Genomic DNA, 21,745 nt, shown 5'->3' with positions numbered 1-21,745 from the left:
AACAACTTATAAACTACGTTGTAGAGACCATACTATAGTACAGTGTGACTTGATATTTGTATTAGTGCAGTATTTCGGTCAATTGTATAGGAGTACACGACAATTAAAAACTTATTTGAAAGTGATTTTTGAATGATTGACTGAAGTTTTGGTAAAAGCGTTTTTGATTAAAGGCTTGCACCAAACATGTGCTTCTTAATTCAAGTAATTTTTTAAGATTCATTTACATTTTATTTTCAAAAATACTTTCATAAAAACGATTTAAACCATTCTAATAACAATTTTAAACACATATTATTTTTAGCCGACGAGCGTCGTAGAGCGACAGAACCTAGCAAAATCCTTGTATAATAAAATATATACAAGTGAAAAAACAAAAGGGAAGTTGTGGACCCGGTGACCACCGATCTTTTGCCTGCGTGTTCCAGCTTTCATTTGTACCTTTTTCCAGTTCCAGAAGCATGAGAGGTTGTTGCTTTCCCACGCTCCTTCTTCCTCTCTTATCTTTTGTGAATTATATATTCAATATTTAATTAATCACAATTCTAAATTGTGAATGTTTTTGGTTTTCGATGAAAAATAATAATAATAATTAAGGGAACAAAAACATGAGAAAACATCCCATGAACTTTTCTTTTGGGCCAACACCTCCGTCTCTTTTTGTCTGTATTTTACTCGTTTCACAACAAGCATGGCCGCAGTGAAATAGTAAATGGGAGAAGAAGATAGAATTTATGTTTAGCACCGTTTAAGTCTCGAGTTTCAATATATCATGAATTTGATAAGTAAAGTTTCACTCAAACAACAATATAGGTAATTTTCATATGTAGCGATTTCTTTCCTCATATTTTGAGAATTTGTTGAGACATCAATTTAATACATGATTTTTTACCACAATAGCAACAGTTGAAAAATACTTCATAAAAATAAACACAATATAATAATTATTTTTTTGTCAAACAATATATTTATTTTATTTATTTATTTTTTGGCTAAAAAACTTATTTTTGAATCACCCAAAAAGTCACACAAAAAAAATTTAAATAAATAAATAAACTGTCTGTTGGGGGACGTGTATGAGAAAGAGAGAGGAGAGAGAGAGTAAAATGCACAAGTAAAAAGTCCAATACTTTGGACTTGTTCATCTCTCCCTCTCTTCCCCTGTATCTTCCTCAATGGCTCACCTCTTCAGAGACCTCTCTTCACTGGCCCAATCCAAGAGAGGCATCACCGCCCCCACAACCACCACAGCCACCGCCTCACCCGCCAAACCACTCAGCATACCCACCAGATCCATTTCCGCAATGGGCACCGATCTCCCATCCCCGCTCGGCCAGCTCTCGGCCCAACTCAGCGACTCGGACCTCCGACTCACCGCCTACGAGATCTTCGTCGCCGCCTGCCGTACATCCACCGGAAAGGCCTTGACTTTCACACCCTCCTCCGCTGACTCGCCGACCCAACACGCCAACTCCCCCAACGGCTCCCCCGCACTGCAGAGATCGCTCACTTCCACAGCTGCCAGCAAGATGAAGAAGGCATTGGGTCTCAAATCGCCGGGCTCCGGCTCCAAGAAGAGTCCCGGGTCAGCAGGGTCCGGGGCCGGGTCGGGTCCCGGAAAGCCCAGGCGGGCAATGACGGTGGGTGAGCTGATGAGGATCCAAATGGGTATTTCTGAGGCCACTGACTCCAGAGTCCGGAGAGCTCTGCTCAGGATTTCTGCTTCTCAGGTCAGCTCAATTTCTTCACCTTTTTTTTCTTTCTCATTTGTGATTTTTTTTTTATCTGACTTTGATAGGTATAATTTTGCTTTGAATTATTTTTAGTGGGTAATTTTTGGTTTTTGATAATTCTGATGATGTGATGAGATTGTTTAGCTCAAATTTGAGAGTGGTTTGGTCAATTTGGATTGCAAAAATTGTTTCTTTACTAAATGTAGTTTGATCTGATGAAACTGACAGTGTTAAATGAATCAAAATCTCGTTTCGAGCTCTGTAAGCTACACCGAATGTTTAGTTTATAGTCAGCATTTTCGAGCTTTTGTTTAAGGGTCGTTTGTATTGGAGTTGTTTGATCGAGTGTTCTGTTTGTTGTACTAATTGATCGAGTGTTCTGTTTGTTGTACTCATTGCAGGTCGGAAGGCGAATTGAGTCAGTGGTGGTGCCACTGGAGCTGTTACAGCAGCTCAAGTCCTCTGATTTCACTGACCAGCAAGAATACGATGCATGGCAGAAAAGAACCCTCAAAATTCTTGAGGCCGGTCTCCTATTGCATCCCCACGTGCCACTTGACAAGTCGAATAATGCTGCACAGAGATTGCGTCAAATTATTAATGGGGCATTGGACAGGCCCTTTGAAACTGGCAGAAATAACGAGACTCTGCAGGTTCTTCGTAATGCTGTTACGGCTCTTGCTTCTAGGTCATCTGATGGTCTCTATGATACATCACATTGGGCAGATGGGTTTCCATTGAATCTCCGGCTTTATGAGAGACTTCTAGAAGCCTGCTTTGATCTTCACGACGAAACATCTATAATAGAGGAAGTTGACGAGCTAATGGAGCATATTAAGAAGACCTGGTCAATCCTTGGAATGAACCAGATACTCCATAACCTTTGCTTTACTTGGGTTTTATTTCATCGTTTTGTTGCAACTGGTCAAGTAGAACTGGACCTCTTGTATGCTGCTGATAGTCAGCTAGCTGAGGTTGCTAAAGACGCAAAGGCAACAAAGGATTCCGAGTACTGCAAGATCTTGAGTTCGACATTGACTTCAATGTTGGGATGGGCAGAGAAGAGACTCCTTGCGTATCATGACACTTTTGATAGCAGTAACATTGATGCTATGCAGGCCATTGTTTCTCTGGGGGTAGTAGCAGCTAAGATTTTAGTTGAAGATATATCAAATGAGTACCGCAGGAGGAGGAAAAATGAAGTTGATGTTGCCCGTAGCAGGATTGACACCTACATCAGATCATCCTTGCGCACTGCTTTTGCTCAGGCAAGTCCTCAGTATCTGCCGCTGATTCCCCCCTTTCCTTCCTTCAATAAGAGGGAAAATGCAAAGAATATCATAGCCGTTTTGGTTTTATTGGATCCTTTGATGTTGTATGAAGCCAGTAACATCTATGCAGCATGGATACTAAAGTCAGATTTGGTATCCAACAACTTGCATGGTGTTGATGCTTTGTCAATGTATCCCAAAATAAAAGCCTAATTATACGGAGTATGCATTACTTGCTTAAGGCATATCATGCATACGACATAACAGTAGACTGTTATTGTGAAAGGGCCTGAAAGGAACAAAAACAATATTTAGAAAATATACATGATAATTGATGTCCGTATATTTTTCTACCTGACATGCAATTATTTGTTTACTTATTTTGCAGAGAATGGAAAAGGCCGATTCAAGCAGGAGAGCATCAAGACACCAGCCAAATCCCCTTCCTGTTCTGGCCATCCTTGCAAAGGACGTTGGTGAGCTGGCAGTTAAGGAGAAAGAGGTGTTCAGTCCAATATTGAAGAGATGGCATCCTTTTGCTGCTGGGGTGGCTGTGGCAACCCTTCACGCTTGCTATGCGAATGAGATTAAACAATTCATATCGGGTATAGCGGAGTTGAACCCAGATGCTGTACAGGTTTTGAGAGCTGCTGATAAGCTGGAGAAAGATCTTGTGCTGATAGCAGTTTTAGACTCCGTAGATAGTGATGATGGTGGCAAGGCAATAATTCGTGAGATGCCTCCTTACGAGGCTGAAACTGCAATTGCGAATCTGGTAAAAGTGTGGATTAAGACAAGAGTGGACAGATTGAAAGAATGGATTGATAGGAATCTACAGCAAGAGGTGTGCACTAACTATATTCATTTGTTAGTCTGAATCAAATGTTTATACAATTTTTTGGTCTTATATCTGGAACACTCCTTTGCATTTTCTTTTATTGTTAGGCTTTTTCATTCGTTATTTTTGCTCATTACTTGTGACTGGTGAAGCTTTCCGAAAGATAACCTTTTAACCTTTTACATTGAAATGTTTCAGGTATGGAACCCACAAGTAAACGAAGATGGATATGCCCCATCTGCTGTTGAAGTTTTGCGAATCCTTGATGAAACTCTGGAAGCATTCTTTCAGCTGCCAATACCAATGCATCCTGCATTGCTTCCTGACTTGATGACTGGCCTTGATAGATGTCTTCAGTATTACGTAACCAAGGCAAAATCTGGATGTGGTAAATAATCTCAAAAGTTATTTGTATGTGGACTAAGGTATGATCTTTTTGTGATAACCAATATTGTTCATTCTGTTGTGCAGGATCTCGCAATACGTTTGTTCCCACTATGCCGGCATTGACCAGATGTACCATGGGATCAAAGTTCCAAGGCTTTGGCAAAAAGAAAGAAAAATCACCAGTTCCTCAAAAGAGGAACTCTCAGGTTGCAACACTCAATGGGGATAACTCCTTTGGGATACCTCAGATGTGTGCTCGTATAAATACATTGCAAAGAATCCGGAGTGAGTTGGAGGTTTTGGAGAAACGGATTATTACTCATCTCAGAAATTCAGAATCTGCTAATGTAGAAGACTTTTCGAATGGACTGGGGAAAAAGTTTGAACTCACGCCAGCAGCTTGTGTGGAAGCAATCCAACAGCTTTGTGAGGCAGTGGCTTATAAAATGATCTTCCATGACCTAAGTCATGTTCTGTGGGATGGTTTGTATGTTGGGGAACCATCCTCTTGTAGAATAGACGCTTTTCTTGACGGGCTGGAGAAGAACTTACTCATAATATCCAATACTGTGCATGAAAGAGTTCGTACACGGATTATAACTGACATAATGAGAGCGTCATTTGATGGATTCTTGCTGGTTTTGCTTTCTGGAGGCCCCTCTCGTGCATTCTCCCAGCAGGATTCCCAAATAATAGAGGACGATTTCAAAGCCCTCAAGGATCTATTCTGGGCCAATGGGGATGGCTTGCCTTCTGAATTGATAGACAAGTTTTCAACAACAGTGAGAAGTGTGCTTCCCCTTTTCAGAACAGACACTGATAGCCTCGTCGAACGGTTTAGACGAGTGACCTTGGAGTCATATGGCTCGTCCGCCAGGTCCAGACTCCCGTTGCCCCCAACGTCTGGGCAGTGGAACCCAACTGAACCAAACACGCTCCTTCGGGTGTTGTGCTACAGGAATGATGAATCAGCTACCAAGTTTTTGAAGAAGACTTACAATCTGCCCAAGAAACTGTAAAGTTAAAGCGAGGATGGTAACCGTGGGATGGCCTTTTGGCGGGCATTGTCTTGCAGAAAATTCTAGGAAGCGCAGACAATGATTGTAAGTGTATTAAGTGATGATCACCGTGCTGAGATGCTCGCATTTGCCCTTGGCAGTGTTCTTGTATAGTAAGTTCATGAGAGTTTGGTATAAATCCAGCAGTTTGCAAAGACACGAAGATCGGAGACCAGAAGAGTTGAGAAGGACGCAGACTTCTAGAGGTCGATTATTCTTTTTTTTTTTTTTCCATTCATTTTCATCGTTTGGAGGCTTATATAATGCGATTGATGTTATTCTTTATAAATGCTCTACCGCACAGCATTTTTCTTACCCCCGAATGTTCGATGTTATATATTTGTCAGTTGTTTGTTGGTTTGCTTGTTGGTACAGAGAACAGCGTCGTTTTGTTGGTCGTATAATTTATCAGAATGTAATATAAGTGAGTTTGTTGACAATTTAGAGATCCCTGAAGGTTGATTAGAAACTTGATTCCATTTCAGGTGGATACAAGAGCAAAGGGAAGTGATTTTCGTACTACGGACTCCATTTTTAAATTTCAGAGACAAAAACAGAAGACGGGAGTGTGAAAATCACTGCCCCGAGATAATTCTTTCTGCAATCCCAACTTTTACTCTCAAATTATATCGCAAATTTACAAAGACGCCTGTTTCGGGGAATGTCTGCAAGAAACTACCAGACCTCGAGTTTTGCTGAAACTTTGTCTTAGCGAAGATGTGAGGGTAAATACCAAAAGTACACAACATCTATTACAGCAGTTTAACATGTTGACTTCTACATCTCAGAGCCGCCGGAGAAACAGACATTTTCTTTACTCCTCTAAGGTGGCACGGCCGAGATTTGCAGCAAGAGCTAACCGTACAGAAATGAGGGCTTGCGGTGGTAAGTCTGCCTCGATAAAGTCAGGACGGAGCTTAGCCATGGACAACTCTTGCAGTTTATTCAACAAGAGGCTTGTCTGAGACACATCTAGCAGAGGCCGGTCCGGCCAGTTAAGCAGCTTTAACTGCACAAAAGTAAATGAAAATGCAGTGAGAAATCATGTTTTTACGAAAGTGTATCAACGCGACCAAGCATTTAATTAATCTAAAAAATCATTTTCGTTACATACAAACTGATGCAAAAGTAAATAAAATGTCGCCCTCCACCCGCTAACTCATACTATGTGAAGTTTATGTCCAAATCCAGATTAGCAACAATATCGTGTAAGTCTTACCGAGTCATGCAGAAGAGGCAGCCAAAAGCGCTGAGGCGTAGATGGGTTTTTCATAAGCTGCAATTCATAAGCAAAAAAAAGAAAGTTACAAGACACTTCAAGCCTTGAAAACTATAGATCCTACGCAACGAATGCACCAGCCACATAAAAGTTACACACTAACCGATATCAAAGATTCTACAGCTTGCCGAGCAGCATCAGTGGTTTTTCCATCATAAACTTGCTTAAGGGACTTTTTGAAATCCCTATACCTAGAGCACACCAAAAGTTGTACGTGTGAAAAATCTAGGAGAACAATGACGAGGATAATTATGAAAATTCAGACAAATTTCATACTTGTGCAAAAATTCAAGACCCCCTGTAGCCTTGGATTCAGAACCCAACAATTCAATCAAGCCTTCCCATTGCTGTATGTAAACGATAAACCATGAGTCGCTTCTAAAATGAAACTGATTTTTGTTCTAATATCAATATTTCACGTTGTGTGCAAACAAATAATATTTCACCTTGAAACTTTCATCAGATATCGACTTTCCAACAGAATCAAACAATTGCTGAGCAATCCTGCTAAGACGAACTTCATCTCGGGCTTGTTGAAGCCAAAAAACTCCAGCACCTTTCCTACCATGCTTCCAATGGTACACCCCAGCAATCTAAAAACTGAGAACCTTTTAAACACAAAGTACCAGTCTATACACTAGATCATGCATGTGGTTACTATTTCCTATATCCGATTTCTCGTACAAAGTACATAATCTGACGATAATTTTTCATGAACAGAAAAGGCAATCCTTACAAATTTAAACATACCTTCATAATGTTTGAACTAACAGTGTCGAGTTCATAAAGACGGCATATCTCTATATTCTGCACAAGAAGTTCAAACCAATGTTATTTTGTCTATCAGCCACAAGTATACACAAAGAAAAGATCCAAAATCCAGGAAAAAGAACCACGTGTAATGGTTAGTAACAATAAACTTTGGCTCTAAAACTTTGCCTATCACCTTAAGTAGCGTTTCATTATGTTGAATTGGCAGCTTATACAATAGAATCTCTAACAAAGCCATTCCCTGCTTCGTGCAAGATGTCAAGTAAATTGGAGCAATCTACAAACATGAGAACATCAAACCGTCAACATATTTAGTGCGTGCACTGTGAGTTTTACCAACTCAATGTCATAAGAAACAAAGAGAAACTGTAACAGAAAATTGATATGCACTTCAACTGATAGTGATCAAGAAATCATCAATCGCAATGTGCAAGACTAGAAATTTTATATGCCTACAAGTTTGATTCCACTGAGAGGACTGAATACAATCACAACAGTGAGCCTAATGGTACCCCTAGAATCAAACATTGTAGAAACAGTTTGAATGACCAACATGGTTTGAAATATCATGTGCTTGTAGAGCATTAGAAAAAGTTCATACACATTGCGTTGAGCAAAACATAAGAGTGGATCTCTCAAAAAAGTAACAAACATTTTATATATTAATTATTATCATGGATTCCTAATCAAATACTGTAATAGCAAAAAAACTTTGCCTTCGGCGCACAATTGTATATGCTAATTTGTCTAGGAAAATTGGAAAAGCACAGGATCATGAATCAAGTACTGCAATACTCATAACAAAAACAATCTAGAATTATCTCATCTGCACTCACTTGCCAAGTCAATGGATGTGACGACAGGACTTGAGCATAGACAAGTCGATGTGATTCTGCTATACTAATTCCCCCCAAGCTATCGCGTTCTTCCTGCAGAAGAAGTTCTGCTTCATCGCTCCCAGTGGTCAACAACTCAATGGCATGGGCAACCATCCTATTTCAAATAATGAAGAGTTACATCTATATGAATTTCAATAACAAAGTAGTAGCACATTCAATCTTTTTTAATCTCACAAGCCATTTAAACTTTTAAAATTGGTGGGTTGGGGGGAATTGGGGAATGATTGAACATTATACAGCCTCTCTAGACCAAATGCTGAAATACACGCAGTTACAAGAGAACATAGAAGCTCACCAAGGCCCAAATGCTCTTGAGCATTCTGCTAGGACAACCTGTACCATTTCCAAACACCCAAAGGTTTCAGTAGAAGAAAAACATGGACAAAATAAATAGATTAGTACACTATTAGTGTCTAGTCCAAACTACTTACCTCAGTATTTTCCCCTAGGATTCCAAGAAGAATTGCTATCAACCCATGGGAACTAGACATTGGTTTTAACTGCATGCACTTCTGGGCTAGGTCATGCATGCTTTCAAGACCCTGATTTTCAGAAAAGGAATTAGTTTTCAACTATAGTCCAGCTGCTAGACGTAAGAATGTATTAAAAAGAGATGATAGGTACATACCTCACAATCTATCCAGAGTCTTAAATTACATCATATTAGGAAATTTTAATTATGATCCTGTAATTAGAACTATTAAAACAAGGATATTGTAATTGGGCATTTACCACTGTGAATGGTCTGACATATAGAAAGTGAGAAACAAACAGCTCTATCCAATGGCAAGTTACGTTGCAGAGATTGTCAGTGTTTCCGAGCATAATTTGTATCATATTTTTCAACCCCTCCCGGGTTTGACGGTGATCACAATGACGCCAGAATGCACTGCAGTCGAGTTTAGTAATTTGTGCTCTCCATTTCTCCCATGCCTAGCCAACAAGGAAATTTAAAGTTACAAATTACAGTAGGGTGAAAAAAAAAAAGCAAGAAAATAAAAAAACACTAATTTGTTACAGGCTCAAACACACCTTGATAAAATCTGGCTTTGCTTTGAAGCATTCACCTAACTTTCCATCTTCTACTTCAGGACGCATGCGTGGCATCTTTGAAATAAGGACGGAAACTGTCTCTACAAGTCCATTCTCTGTCTATTTAGTTACACACAGGACAGGCATCAGTTGTTTCAGCGCTAAATCCATAAAGTACACAATAGAAATTTACATGGAGCATTAGAACACAAATATGGTGATCTGTAGCCAGACATGGACAAGATTCACGGAACAATTAGCACAGAACTTGAACATATGGAAAGTTAAAAGGAGGTAGCAGGAACATCATAATATATTATAAACCACCTATTCCGTGTTCAATATATTTACCTCACGGTTTCCAAGCTGATGAAGTTGATAAGATCCATGTAACCGCAACATTTTCACCTGCACAAAAACAAACAGCATCTATCAGTCTTTCATAACTTGGAAATGGAACTACTTAACAATTCAGAAGACAGAAAACTCGAGCAATAAAACAAAAGGTAATATAGAAAGAAAAGGGAGAGGGTCCTTAAGACTACAAACCACAATCTCAATCCAGCCAACTGCCAGTGCCGAAGATAATACTTCCCAATATTTAGGATTGTCCTCAATAACCTGCAGAAACAAATCTAATCAAATTCTCCAATATCTTTATGAACCAGTGTGTGACGAACTGACCATCAGAGACATAACCCACAGAGGTGGAACTTCATCAACAATATTTTTACACCAACTACATTAAAATCAAAAGAAAGCAAATTTAACGATTACTAGGCTTTATTATATGAAAAAGAAATCACATTCACAAGCTAGTGTAACAAGAGAAAGAATCCATAAAGTAACTATCAGCGGCATATGGTCCTATGGATGAAGTGAACAAGCAGGGTAACATAAATAGATTCCAAAAACATAGCTAGAAATTAAAAAAAGCCATAGTTGAGTTCTGTTGTGTTCCCATTATAGACCTCAGTAAGACTCCAAGAAGTGTTTCAGAGCCAGCTAAGGAACTATGAACGCAAATGAAATTCCAAAAGAAAGATGAAAAGATTTGATTGAAACTGGAACAGGACAGGTCAAACCTGTAACTCAACAAGTTCATTTTGAAAATCCACAAGCTTCGAATGGACCGTTGGCTGTGTGCTGGAAAGTAGACTATCGAGATCCTGCCATGAAACACATGCATAGCATCAAGTTGTGACTTGTGACCATCAAAAAGCAACAGCTGAAATTATGGTGTAAGCACTAATAAACAAATAAAGGGAAGAGAACAAGATCATTACTGCCAGCCAATCAACAAGCCGTTCAGGTAGCCATGGTTGAGATTGTTTGTCTGCATAAAATATCTCCATCAACTCCCACGCAGCTTTTAAAGCGGTAGGCTCCTCAACTTTCTACATTAATTTTTTTGAAATTAGACCTAACAATTATATTTGTAGTTGTAATTCGGAAAAGGAAGATCGTATGAAAAACCACATGAAATTACTCGAATTTACCCTCAAAACCATTTTCGGGTCTTCGATCACTGCAATAGGAAGCGACTTAGAGCTACCAAGAAGTGAATTTATGTCCTTGCTGTACTCCATCACATACTCCCACCTAATATATTTTTCTCAACGGAGTCACATTTCATAATTTAGGGAGAATTGAAGAATCCAAAGAAACTAAACTGGATATTCTGCAGATTTTTGTATACTTTTTTCTCAGCAACCAAACAGACTAATCAAAATTTCTATTACCAATCAATGTTGTACAGCGACGGACCCATTGACACCTTCGATAAGCTCGCAACCGAGCTCCTCCGGCTCTGTAGTAGGGCGAACGGCGGCACAGAACCGTAAGCGATCCTCCGCCACTTCGCATCGCCATTTTCGCCGTCTCCATTACTAAGCCTCACCTCCACCACTTTCCCGCCAACTTCATCCTTTTCGGAGTCTTCGCCGGAAGGCGGACGGAGAACTGACACGCGCAGAGTGTTGCCCCGGGACCACGAGATGGAGAGGCGAGCGATCGGAGGGTTGAGGCCGTGGTGAAGTGAGTACACGACGGGTTGCCGGATCTCCGGCGAGTGTGGGACCATAGCGGTGTCATTGGAGCCTAATGTGCCAGCCATGTCGCCGGAGTCATAGGCGACGCCGGGCATTTTGTGCCAGAGATGGGACTGGGGAGTGAGTGGGATTTAGGGTTTTGGGAGAGGTTTTGTGAGGGGGAGAAAAGAGAGGGAGAGTCAAAACGCGCGTAGCGGTGAAAGTTGATGACGGAATGAGCAATTTGGGAACGGACCTAAAGCAACTCAGCCTACTCTTCAAATGATTCAGAGTATTAAAATTTGATTCAACGATTACAAACAGATGGTTTTTTAAAAGTTATAATAATTGTAGCTGTTAGATCAAATTTCAATAGACCGGATCATTTGATGAGTAGGTTCAATTCCTTTGGATCCGCACGAGATCTAGTTCACAATTTGGGTATGTTTGGCAACGGATAAATGCTATCCTGGCGTCATTGTTCTCTTTTTCTAGCTTATAGTTACGGCTTTAATCCATCCAATTGTGATTAATTATTATATGGTTATAAATGTCATAATCAAGTTCGACTCTCGCTTAATAATCATACTAATTTGGTACGAATTCGCATTTAGCGAAAATCAAACCTAATTGTAATAGAGTGGAATCATTAGTTCCAGCCAATTCAATTTTCATTTAGTTTGAATTTTTTTAGACTGTTGATGCTCAGGGGACCACATTTTATAAACCGCAATATATTTATTCACAAATTACATGATCCCCAATATATTTATTGTATACTGAATCTGCTGACAAATGCATGATCCCCAATATCTTTATTCAAATTTAAAAATAATTTGGATTGTTCCCCACAATTACATATAATCTCTTTATTTTCTAATCAAACTCTCACTTTACATCACATATCAAGCACTTGGGAAAACCAACTGGGCAAAGTTTCTGAACAAACTACAAAGGGATTTGTATTACAAATTCAAACATGTTTGTATTGCCTTTGTATTTCACATATTGGAATTACACACTTGGATTTATCGAAGAAGAACCGTGACATTCCTTTATCATCTCTTGAATCTTTCTCTTCATTAGCTTGTCTTTAACACCAGCAAGCATGTTCCGGTAGAACTTTTCCAGCCTGACGAGATTGGCCCGATCTGCTGACTCTAACATGTTCTCCCATTCCTTTGCAATGTCATAAGCACCCGAGTTCTGCAACGAGACTGGAATATCCTGCTCTTTAAAAGGTTTTCCGAATATTGAACCATGAAGTATGCCAGTATACTTTTCCATGACTGAAAGTTTTGACTGCAGAAGCTTCATCTCTTCCATTGCCAAAGACAACCTTTTCTCTTCTTTGGCGTCTCCTGTCAAATTTCTTTCACCAGTGTTATCTCCGTCATCAAGAGGCTTTTTCTTATCGACAGTATTTAATTCTTCTTGCTTGAAATCCTCTGTAAGCGGAGGCCACAAGACAACAGCAGGAGAATAACAGTCAATTGTCTTACCATTTCCAAGAACCCCACTCCTTCCTCTCCCCCATGACCAAAGCTTAAATCCATCATTTGCAACAACAACCGTATGGGCAGCCCCACAGACAACTTGGATTGGATCCTGAAATTTTGCACCATTCAATTCATTAATCTGTAGGGGAGAAACGGCATCCCCCGAATCATTCCCACTAAAACTAGCATCTGGGCATAGGCCAAGACCCTTCTCCATGCCCCACGACCACACATCTCCCACAGACGAAACAACACTAGTGTGAAATAAGCCACAGTCAACAGACACCAGATATACGTACTGCGGCAATTCTTTCACAGGTTCAGGAGACAATCCACTTTGGGTGGTTCCATGCCCGAGCTGCCCATTTTCTCCGAGGCCAAAAGTCCAGCACATGCTTTCCAATGTGTCACTTGGCCTTTTTTTGTGGGTGAGCAAAGCCGTGTGAAAAGCCCCACATGCTACCTCATAAACTGCGAAGGGGGAGTCGTGATCAAAAGGTTCTACTATTTGGGGACGACTCCTGCTCTCTTTATCCCCCAGGCCTAACTGGCCATGGCTGTTACCGCCCCAAGAGAAGCAAACAAGATCTTCACCTTTATATGTTTCTTCGGCAGAAACCAGGGCCACAACGTGCTCATTTCCACATGCCACCTTCACAACAACGTGGCCATGGAAATCCCAAACAGGAGTTGGGGTGAAACCGCTCACCAGAGAGAACCCACCTTCATTGCTGCTGCTTTCGTGTGGGAAATTTCCCCACACCCAAAGGGTACCTAGATTATCAATTCCTAGGGACATCATTCCTCCAGCTTTAACAGAACAAACCTGATGCAAAAAAAGCATGTAAGGTTCCTATCTTCATCAGGTATTTATTTCGGCGAATACAATTTTCTCCAATACCTTAAGTGGCACTTCACTCTCTGTTGCAGATCCCACATCAAGAAACTGCTCCAGCAAGCAGGGCACCAAAGAATTTTCTCCGTTTACACCAAGTTGGCCATCCATTTAACAGTCAAGAACTTAAACAATATAAACGAGGAGCAAACACAAAGGCAAATACTAGGGATTCAACTAAGTTATTTCGTTGCATTGAATTAATAATTAATATGTAACCCTAATTAATATGTAACCCTATAATGAAGGATACAGACGTTGTAACCCCAGCACCAAACCGATCCATCATCTGCCACCACAAAACTAAAGTTAGAACACAGCAGAATCATGTCCAGCGTTCGATTATTTCATTGTTGTATTACTTCAATATTCGAACTAGATTCCGGCTAAACCTATTCCCAGATGCATGTTCTTGCCCCTGATACCTAACTTATTGACTAAACGCTAACCTGTATAGTTGGTTTATTTATATTATTATCATGAAGTTTGCCAAGCAACAAAACCCTATCACTGTAACAAACAACAACAAAAGCAAAAGCATTTTAAATTCCAATAGCACCCAGTTAAAACTTCAAATTTGCCTTCTATGTATGCAAATGGAGGAAAGTAATGAGCTTTTAATAAGAAAATATTTAAACTACTCTAATCTACGAGAAGCGGGATTCAAACTTTGGTGCAAGAGGACGGGCACACCGCCCTATACAACTGGGCTAACCCACTACCGAGGAAAGATGTTAACTTTAACCATCAGACTTAATCACACATAAAACAAACTATCTGAAAACACCAAAATCTGAAAGCTGACCGGCAAGAGCAAGACTGTGGTAGGCACCGGCGGCAACTCCCACAAATTTGAGCCCCGTCCCTTTTGCGCTGCGAGGATCATTGAACTTGATTCGGACAGGGAAGAGCTCGTCGGATTCCGAACCGGTCCCGAGCCGCCCAAACATGCCTCTTCCCCACGAATACACAAACCCATCGGCGGTGAGAGCCAGAGTGTGTGCTTCGCCGGCGGCCACCGCCACCACCTTGCGAGACAAGTTGCGGCCGTGCGGAGGACTGGCGCTTTCCTCTTCCATTTTTGGAGCTGGAGAGACCCAGAAGATAAGGTGTTTGAGAAAATGCCGATGAAAAAAGCAGAGGTCTTTTTCTTCAGCTGGAATTTCTCTGTGCAATGACCCTGCTGACCAGATGTCTGACAAAATGCCAATGAGAGTTACCCCTTATATGCTAAAATTTTGAGAGATATGTACTACCTATGTGACAGTTGACCACATTTTAACCGTAATATTTTCTTATTTGGAAACTGATTTTCCCACGCTTTTTACGCACTCGTGTTTATTTATTTATCTCATTTCTTTTTTATTTATCCAATCTAAATATTATTAATGGATAAAATTAAATGTAAAAATTGACTATGTTTTGTTGATGGTCGACAAATCTTCCTTTTGCACATTCGGTATAATATGAGACGGTATTCTATTTTGACTGCGCAATGATCATAGCGAACTTCTCTTTTGTTATTGTCATTATTATTTATTATTATGACTAAGGGCTTAAAAGAAGGTGACGAAAACACCTGAAATTTCCATCCAATCACGAGCAACCAATTAAAAAACAACGTAAATCAAATGTGAAACAAAAATAAAACTTGGGTCTTGTTCAAAGTGACTTTAGTCGACATTGATAATGCTGATCTATTTCTTGATTTGTAGTGTGAAGTTGTGATTGGCAGATGCTTAACTGGAATTAAGAAGCTTATCCACTTAATTCTGTTTCTTGTCAAACAATTGATCATTATATTTGACTAAACCTGCCACAGCTGAATGTATAGTTAATTTCTTGCTTAATCAACAATTCAAGACATGTCAATCCATTCCACAATACAATGAGAGATTATGCCATGCCATCGAATATACATTTCTTTTTCTATAAGGCGTAATGAGTCTGTATACTAAGTGACACGACATATTTTCTTTCACATTAGAATGTGCATGAATTGGTCAGCATCCATCTCTTTCATTAAGCAATACCATAGTTTCATCAATTTTATGCAAAAAGCACTTATTTTGTCATTTCCTTTCAAAAGACTTGTAATTTTTGTTATTTTAACACTTATCTTTTTGTGATAAAATCCGATACTTATTATGCCAGATATGTAGACAATAATATACAAATTGAAGACAATATTTGTTTGATTAATTAATAGTAAACCCTTGGGCCATCTCTTTGAGATTTTTGTTAATTTTCAAGTTTCCACTGACCAATTTGTCAATCTATTTACAATTATAAATCATCCCTTCTAACAATTTAGTTTAAATTACATTAGAGAGACTATTTGGATCGATCAACGATTACCATATAGACCCTCATCAACATTATCAATGTCATCTTGATGATGATTAGTAGCATAATAAGCAGCCAAATTCAAGTACTTATCCTGTTGCATAATCCTATTAATATCCTTCCACCTTGCCCTACAAATCACACAATTCGCCGACCTTCTCCCGCTGCTCCGCTTCCACTTCATCAAACACTCTTCGTGAATAGGGTTTCTGCACGTCCCGCAAGCCACCACTCTCTCATCCCTTCCCACCATCTCCTCCAAACAAATAGGGCAGCTCCTCCCCTCTTCAATCTCCAGGTCATGGCGTGGCCTTGTTGTTGTCGACGAAGATCCCTGAAAAAACAGCTGATGAAACCTCTCTCGAAGGCTGAAAGCAGCCAGTGATTCCGGCAGCGTAGGCAGCCCTAAGAGGCGGCTGACCTGGCACGGCCGCAGCGTCTTCCTCCTCAGACATGCGTCATCGAGGGGGAGACCCAACACTCGAAGGAACACGAAGAGGATGTGCTTGCATGGGGTTGTACGGTCGGGGCACGTGCATGAAGGGGTGGCGGATAAGGAGACAGTGTACACATTCCCCGTGGCACCTAACACAAAGAAGTTGGATTCGCGGTGTTGAAGGAGTCGGAGGTTGTGGTGTAGGGCTCGGAGAATGCGGTCGGCGAAGGGTTGCGTGGGTATGATACGTGTTCGTGGCCGCTGGGCCGGGCGGTGGTTTTCTGGGGAGGAGTTGGAGGCGACGGACTCCATTAGGGCAGTTACGGCATGCAGTTAGGGTGGCAGTCGGAAATGTGATTGTATTGTTGGGAGAACAAAAAATGTGAGAAATAGGAAAGAACTGTTTGTTATGTGGGAATGGTGGGATTCTTTGTGTGAGATGGAGGAGTACGTGAGGGATAGCGGGAGGGTAGGGAATTGGATTGTGATGGTAGACTCTCGAGCCACGTTATAGGGCAACCATTTGTTTTCTGCACTTGCAAATTGGTCTCCAAGACTATTTATTTTCTGTAATGCATTAGCTAGTACCAAAAAAAGTGAGCCTATATAACTCTAAATTCTTACCAACCCTTTGTATATCCTTTCTCTATGGACGATTCTTGCGTTCCCCGCATGGAAACGCACATATTTCACCACTTCTGTCCATTTTTTTTTGTTTGAACAAGCCTCGGGTGTCCCCTAGGGTACACACAACATATTATAATAATAATAGATTATTAACATTATATGTTACAAACGCATATGAGTTAGGTCACTCAGTTAAAACTGTGTGACAATGTATGTGTGGTGACCAAGGCTCACATGTTGGTTATTGTGCCTACCCCCATAAGGTTTTGTGAGTTTGAACAATTGAGGCCCTAAAGAAACAAAAAAGATCTGTTTTTTTTTTTTTTTGTCAAATAATAGATTTTGTTATATTAGATATTAGATTAGTCATCGACAGAGTTTAAACTTACACTATCATACAAGGGTTCAACACCTTTCAACCACTAAGACTTTAATTACATCTAATACTCTTGAAACTCAAATTCGTTCTCATTAACCTTTTAAGTTCGAATGAGGATCCTCTCCGAATCCTCTTTGTGAGGATCCTAGGGATTTTCAAATCGTGTTCATTCATCGTACATCGTGCGGCTAGTTTTCGTCAGGTATTTTTCATATTTAATTTTAAATAAAAGTATTTTAAAATGATTTATGATCACATGATATACGATAAATGGACACAATTTGAGGATCCCTAAGATCCTTACAAAGAGGATTCTGAGAGGATCCTCATTCTTTAAATTCAATTTATTTCTCTAGAGTCTCTACCGTCTACTCTTACTATTCTGTTAACAAAAATGACATTTGTCGATTTGCCTCCTGAACTTGTATGGAGCTACCAATTTCTCCCTGAACTTTAATTTTAGTTGATTACCCTCTTGAACTTTTATAATTAGACAATTTCCCCATTGAACTTTAATTTTAGCCGATTATCCTCCTAAACTTTTATAAGTAACCAATTTCCCCCTGACATTAAATTATAAAAAAATTCATCCAATTTTCCAGCCATCTTGATCACGGAAGCAACTATATGAGGGCAAAAAGAATGAAAAAAATGGATGGATGAAAAATTGAATGAAAGTTTTTAAAATCTAACGCTAAGGGGGAATTGACTGTTCAGGGGTAATTGATTAAAATTAAAGCTCAAGATAGAAATTGGCTAATTAAAAAAGTTCAAGAAGGTAATCGGATAAAATTAAAGTTCAAATGAGAAATTGATAGCTGTATACAAGTTCACAGAGCAAATCAACAAATATCTCTAAAAAAACTGCTTTGTTGGCACGAAAGGGACCCACTTTTGCTGAATTCGTCAAGATCAAAAGAAAACGGTAAAAGGAGTTAACCCTATGACATCCCTCGCCTTACCTTTACCTTACCCTCATCCTCCGGCTTACAAGCCCACCAAAAATCTCTCTGCTTCTCTCAGAGCACTGAGCAGTTTACTCTTCGTCTTCGTTGCTCTCAACTCAACAAAACCCATGTTTCGAAACGCTTCTCAGCATCCAAACAAGGTACTACTTGTTACTTCTCCTTCTCTCGTTTTCGGTTCCAAATTTTCTGATTTTCCGGGAAAATGGAAAACACACGGATTTCCCAGCTGCCAAATAGAAAATATTGCATCTTTTTTCATATGGGTCAATCAGAAAGTTTGAAAGAGACCATGTTGTTGTATTATAAATTTATAAGCTTGGTTGAGTGAGAATTTGTTCTAGTTATTATGACCCAAGTAACAAAATTAGGAGAATTTCAATTATATAGTTCGTCTTCTTATCCTAATTTGCTAACTTCCGGAATTGGTATCGATTTTACTGTCATGGGTGTTACTGAATGCAGCCACAGAAGCAAGAAAGAGAATGGTTGGCAGTGAGCTTTAAGCCAGAGAACTTCATTCCAGGAGTTGTCATTGGCTTCATTCTTGGATTGTTGCTGGATTTATCACAGCCCGGTAAGGGTCGATCGAAGAAGAACAATGCTTCGGTAGGCCAGCTCCAACAGCGGAGTTTGGTCACAAGTAATGTCAGTGGTGGTGAAGAACTTAAAATGGTTTGTCTTTGGAGCCTCATGTTCTTAATCCTATTGAGTTGTTATGCTATTGGCTTCTTCGCTTTTGAATAATCGTTGCGTGGAATAGTGTTATTGTTGGTTTATTGCGTAATTGCATTCTTAATATTTGTTAACATGTCCGACTATGCATAGGCCTAATTATAGAGGGTAAAGTTCATTTGTATGATCGTATCTGGTTTTTTTATCATTGAGAAAACTTGAAGAATGAATTTGTTTAATTATATTGGAATCTCGTTGGCCAGGGCGATATAGACAACAGACAAATAAGTATGCTCTTTAAATCTCATCATGTCATTGTGTGTCGATGAGTAAGGTTATTTAGTGGCATCGATAATGAGATGCAACAATAACAAAGTGGAACTCATGAATTTGGGAGCAACTTTCCCTAATGATATTTTGTAAAAAAAATTTAAGACTGATACCTCTATCGAGACCGTTTGAGTTTTACGTGGCGTGGCTCCAGTGGTAGAGAGCATTTGGCCCTTCAACTAAGGCCAGAGTCTGAACCTCTGCCTCCTCCTTTGGCCTCTTTTGTACACACAAAGAAAAATGTCCGATTTTTTTGTTTTTAAAATATGAAAAGTTAAAAATAATAAAGAAAGCTACTATCCCATGTTTTGGGGAACTGTTGAATGTCGCATTTGTTTTTTTTCAGGTTTTCTTTCTACCAATGTCAATGAATAGCCATACCGGTATCTCATAGAGGTTGTTAACTTCATAGTACTATTATCAGATTAGTAATGAATAAAGATCTGATTTTAGTTCCTTTGCTTAATAGGTTTCTTATTTTGGTTGTTGATGTATTCTCTGATTTCAAGTGCTGAACTGCTCATGACAGGTACTGGTAGTTAGACGAGACCTAAAGATGACAACGGGTAAAATTGCATCTCAGTGTGCTCGTAAGTACCTTAGATTCTCTACTCTACATATGTTTAATTCATTGCATCTAATATTGATTTCTGTGAGAGATTCCCTCTCCCAACCTCAACACCTTATTCTTCGAAACCTTTTGCTGAACCATTTAATGAATATTTCTTTCACAAACTTGCAGATGCTGCCACTGGCGCGTATGCAGAACTGATGCAAAGGTGATTATGAGTGGTTTCTGCTGATTCAGTGGATCCTCTCACGAGTCATATACTTATTTACAAGTTTCATTATATCAACGCTAAAACAGTATATATTCACTGCAGCCACAGATCCCTTTTGAGACAGTGGGAGCAACACGGGCAACCCAAAATAGTGGTTGCATGCAAGAATCAACAAGAAATGTAAGTCGGTGATGTTGTTCTGAACTTCTGACTCCTAAATAACATAAATAAATACGATTCTATTGGGATGAATTGTGGGGCTAAGATTTTACTCTTTATTGTTATAATTTTGAATTTTCTAAATCAGGAATAAGCTGAAGGAAGCAGCTGAGAACATTGGCATTCCAACTTTTGTCGTTGCTGATGCAGGGCGAACACAGGTAAGATATTGTAATCATGCAAGTACAAAATTACTCTGAAGTCTGCAACTAGTACGAGAACTGCTTATTTGTGAGGAGTGTTGGATTTTCGACATATGTGGTTAGCTGCCAATGAATATGAATTTACTTGCGGAAGTTCAAGTACTATTAAGTTGCTAGGTCGTTTCAGATTTAATCTTGAACAGAAAAGATACGATTATAGCTTTTCTTTTGGCACGGGAATAAGAGTGTAGTTGAGATCTTGACTTTCACTTTATTTTTCCCAGGTTGTGAGTGGATCGAAGACAGTTCTTGCCATTGGACCTGGTATGCATCTCACACTTGGAAATATGTTTCAGATTTTAGAGTACAGAAAAATCTGACATTACCACATGGCTGTCTAGTGATTATTTAGGCTTTCTACATTACCCATAACTAAATGTATAACCGAAGAACAGCGAGTCTTCTCATTACTCAGTTTTTGCGCAGGACCAAAAGAATCAGTAGATTCAGTGACAGGGAAACAGGCTCTTCTATGATAGTGCCGTAGAAAGCAAAGGCTTCCTCCATCTTCATGTCTCTCTCGTATTCGTGGGTAGCTTTTTCTTCTTCTTTATTGCTTCTCTAATTGGGGCCCTTAAATGTAAATCAAGGTGACGGTGGTTGACATCACGTTGCAAGCAGTGGCCAGACGTGATTCAATTCTCCCTAGTGTTTATCCAAAGGAAGGTCGTTAGTTTTCTAGTCGGATTCCATTAAGTTCCCGGTAGACCTAACCCCTCTCCATCCCCGACGGAGGTAAGATAGGAAGGAAAGGTGGACGTGTAACTTGTATTCTGATTGGCATGTATTGCTAACAAATTGTAAAATTTTTAGGTCTATTAATATCATTCATTCTCTTGACTGCCGAAATGTGGCATGAATTGTGTACACGGAAACTCGTCGATTTGGGTAATGAATCTACTGTTCGTAATTGCTTGTGAAGAATTCAGCTTGAAGTTTTCAATGGTGTACAACAATCTAATATTTGCAGCTTCCAATTTCACCATTCAAAAGCGTCATGTGATGAAAGTAATTACAACGATCTTCTTTTTGTTTGGGGAAAGAAGGTGAGCCCAGTACACTTTATTGTTAAAAGGAAACATTAATCCAAT

General features: G+C 39.6%; 5 protein-coding genes across 5 annotated transcripts; 2 read left to right on the top strand and 3 right to left on the bottom strand.

Annotated features, from left to right (window-relative positions):
* The first annotated feature begins 1,098 nt into the window (after positions 1-1,098).
* LOC137730378 (protein unc-13 homolog) lies at positions 1,099-5,727 on the top strand. The gene is made up of 5 exons (XM_068469420.1): positions 1,099-1,730; positions 2,135-3,001; positions 3,393-3,848; positions 4,041-4,230; positions 4,314-5,727. The coding sequence occupies exons 1-5, from the start codon at positions 1,176-1,178 to the stop codon at positions 5,246-5,248; spliced, it is 3,003 nt and encodes a 1,000-aa protein (XP_068325521.1). The 5' UTR covers positions 1,099-1,175; the 3' UTR covers positions 5,249-5,727.
* Positions 5,499-11,516, bottom strand: LOC137730394 (nuclear pore complex protein NUP85). Its single transcript, XM_068469421.1, has 18 exons — positions 11,011-11,516; positions 10,768-10,870; positions 10,555-10,665; positions 10,354-10,437; positions 9,818-9,889; positions 9,620-9,676; positions 9,269-9,388; positions 8,969-9,169; positions 8,668-8,778; positions 8,532-8,569; positions 8,174-8,330; positions 7,513-7,614; positions 7,317-7,373; positions 7,013-7,159; positions 6,843-6,913; positions 6,670-6,757; positions 6,507-6,563; positions 5,499-6,296 (listed from the first exon to the last, which is right to left on the bottom strand). The coding sequence occupies exons 1-18, from the start codon at positions 11,412-11,414 to the stop codon at positions 6,102-6,104; spliced, it is 2,175 nt and encodes a 724-aa protein (XP_068325522.1). The 5' UTR covers positions 11,415-11,516; the 3' UTR covers positions 5,499-6,101.
* Positions 11,517-12,073: 557 nt separating this feature from the next.
* Positions 12,074-14,943, bottom strand: LOC137740313 (ultraviolet-B receptor UVR8). Its single transcript, XM_068480177.1, has 4 exons — positions 14,498-14,943; positions 13,946-13,981; positions 13,699-13,799; positions 12,074-13,623 (listed from the first exon to the last, which is right to left on the bottom strand). Exons 1-4 carry the CDS (start codon positions 14,769-14,771, stop codon positions 12,313-12,315), a joined length of 1,722 nt encoding a protein of 573 aa, XP_068336278.1. The 5' UTR covers positions 14,772-14,943; the 3' UTR covers positions 12,074-12,312.
* Positions 14,944-15,995: 1,052 nt separating this feature from the next.
* LOC137708358 (uncharacterized) lies at positions 15,996-16,802 on the bottom strand. The gene has a single exon (XM_068447414.1). The coding sequence runs from the start codon at positions 16,784-16,786 to the stop codon at positions 16,040-16,042; it is 747 nt and encodes a 248-aa protein (XP_068303515.1). The 5' UTR covers positions 16,787-16,802; the 3' UTR covers positions 15,996-16,039.
* Positions 16,803-18,438: 1,636 nt separating this feature from the next.
* LOC137708366 (uncharacterized) lies at positions 18,439-21,570 on the top strand. The gene is made up of 8 exons (XM_068447426.1): positions 18,439-18,588; positions 18,911-19,120; positions 19,980-20,040; positions 20,193-20,229; positions 20,335-20,412; positions 20,540-20,612; positions 20,879-20,918; positions 21,081-21,570. Exons 1-8 carry the CDS (start codon positions 18,556-18,558, stop codon positions 21,128-21,130), a joined length of 582 nt encoding a protein of 193 aa, XP_068303527.1. The 5' UTR covers positions 18,439-18,555; the 3' UTR covers positions 21,131-21,570.
* Positions 21,571-21,745: the final 175 nt, after the last annotated feature.

Source organism: Pyrus communis, chromosome 1, assembly GCF_963583255.1.
Source record: "Pyrus communis chromosome 1, drPyrComm1.1, whole genome shotgun sequence".
NCBI classification, from domain to species: Eukaryota; Viridiplantae; Streptophyta; class Magnoliopsida; order Rosales; family Rosaceae; genus Pyrus; species Pyrus communis.
This window is presented reverse-complemented; position numbering and strand designations above follow the sequence as displayed.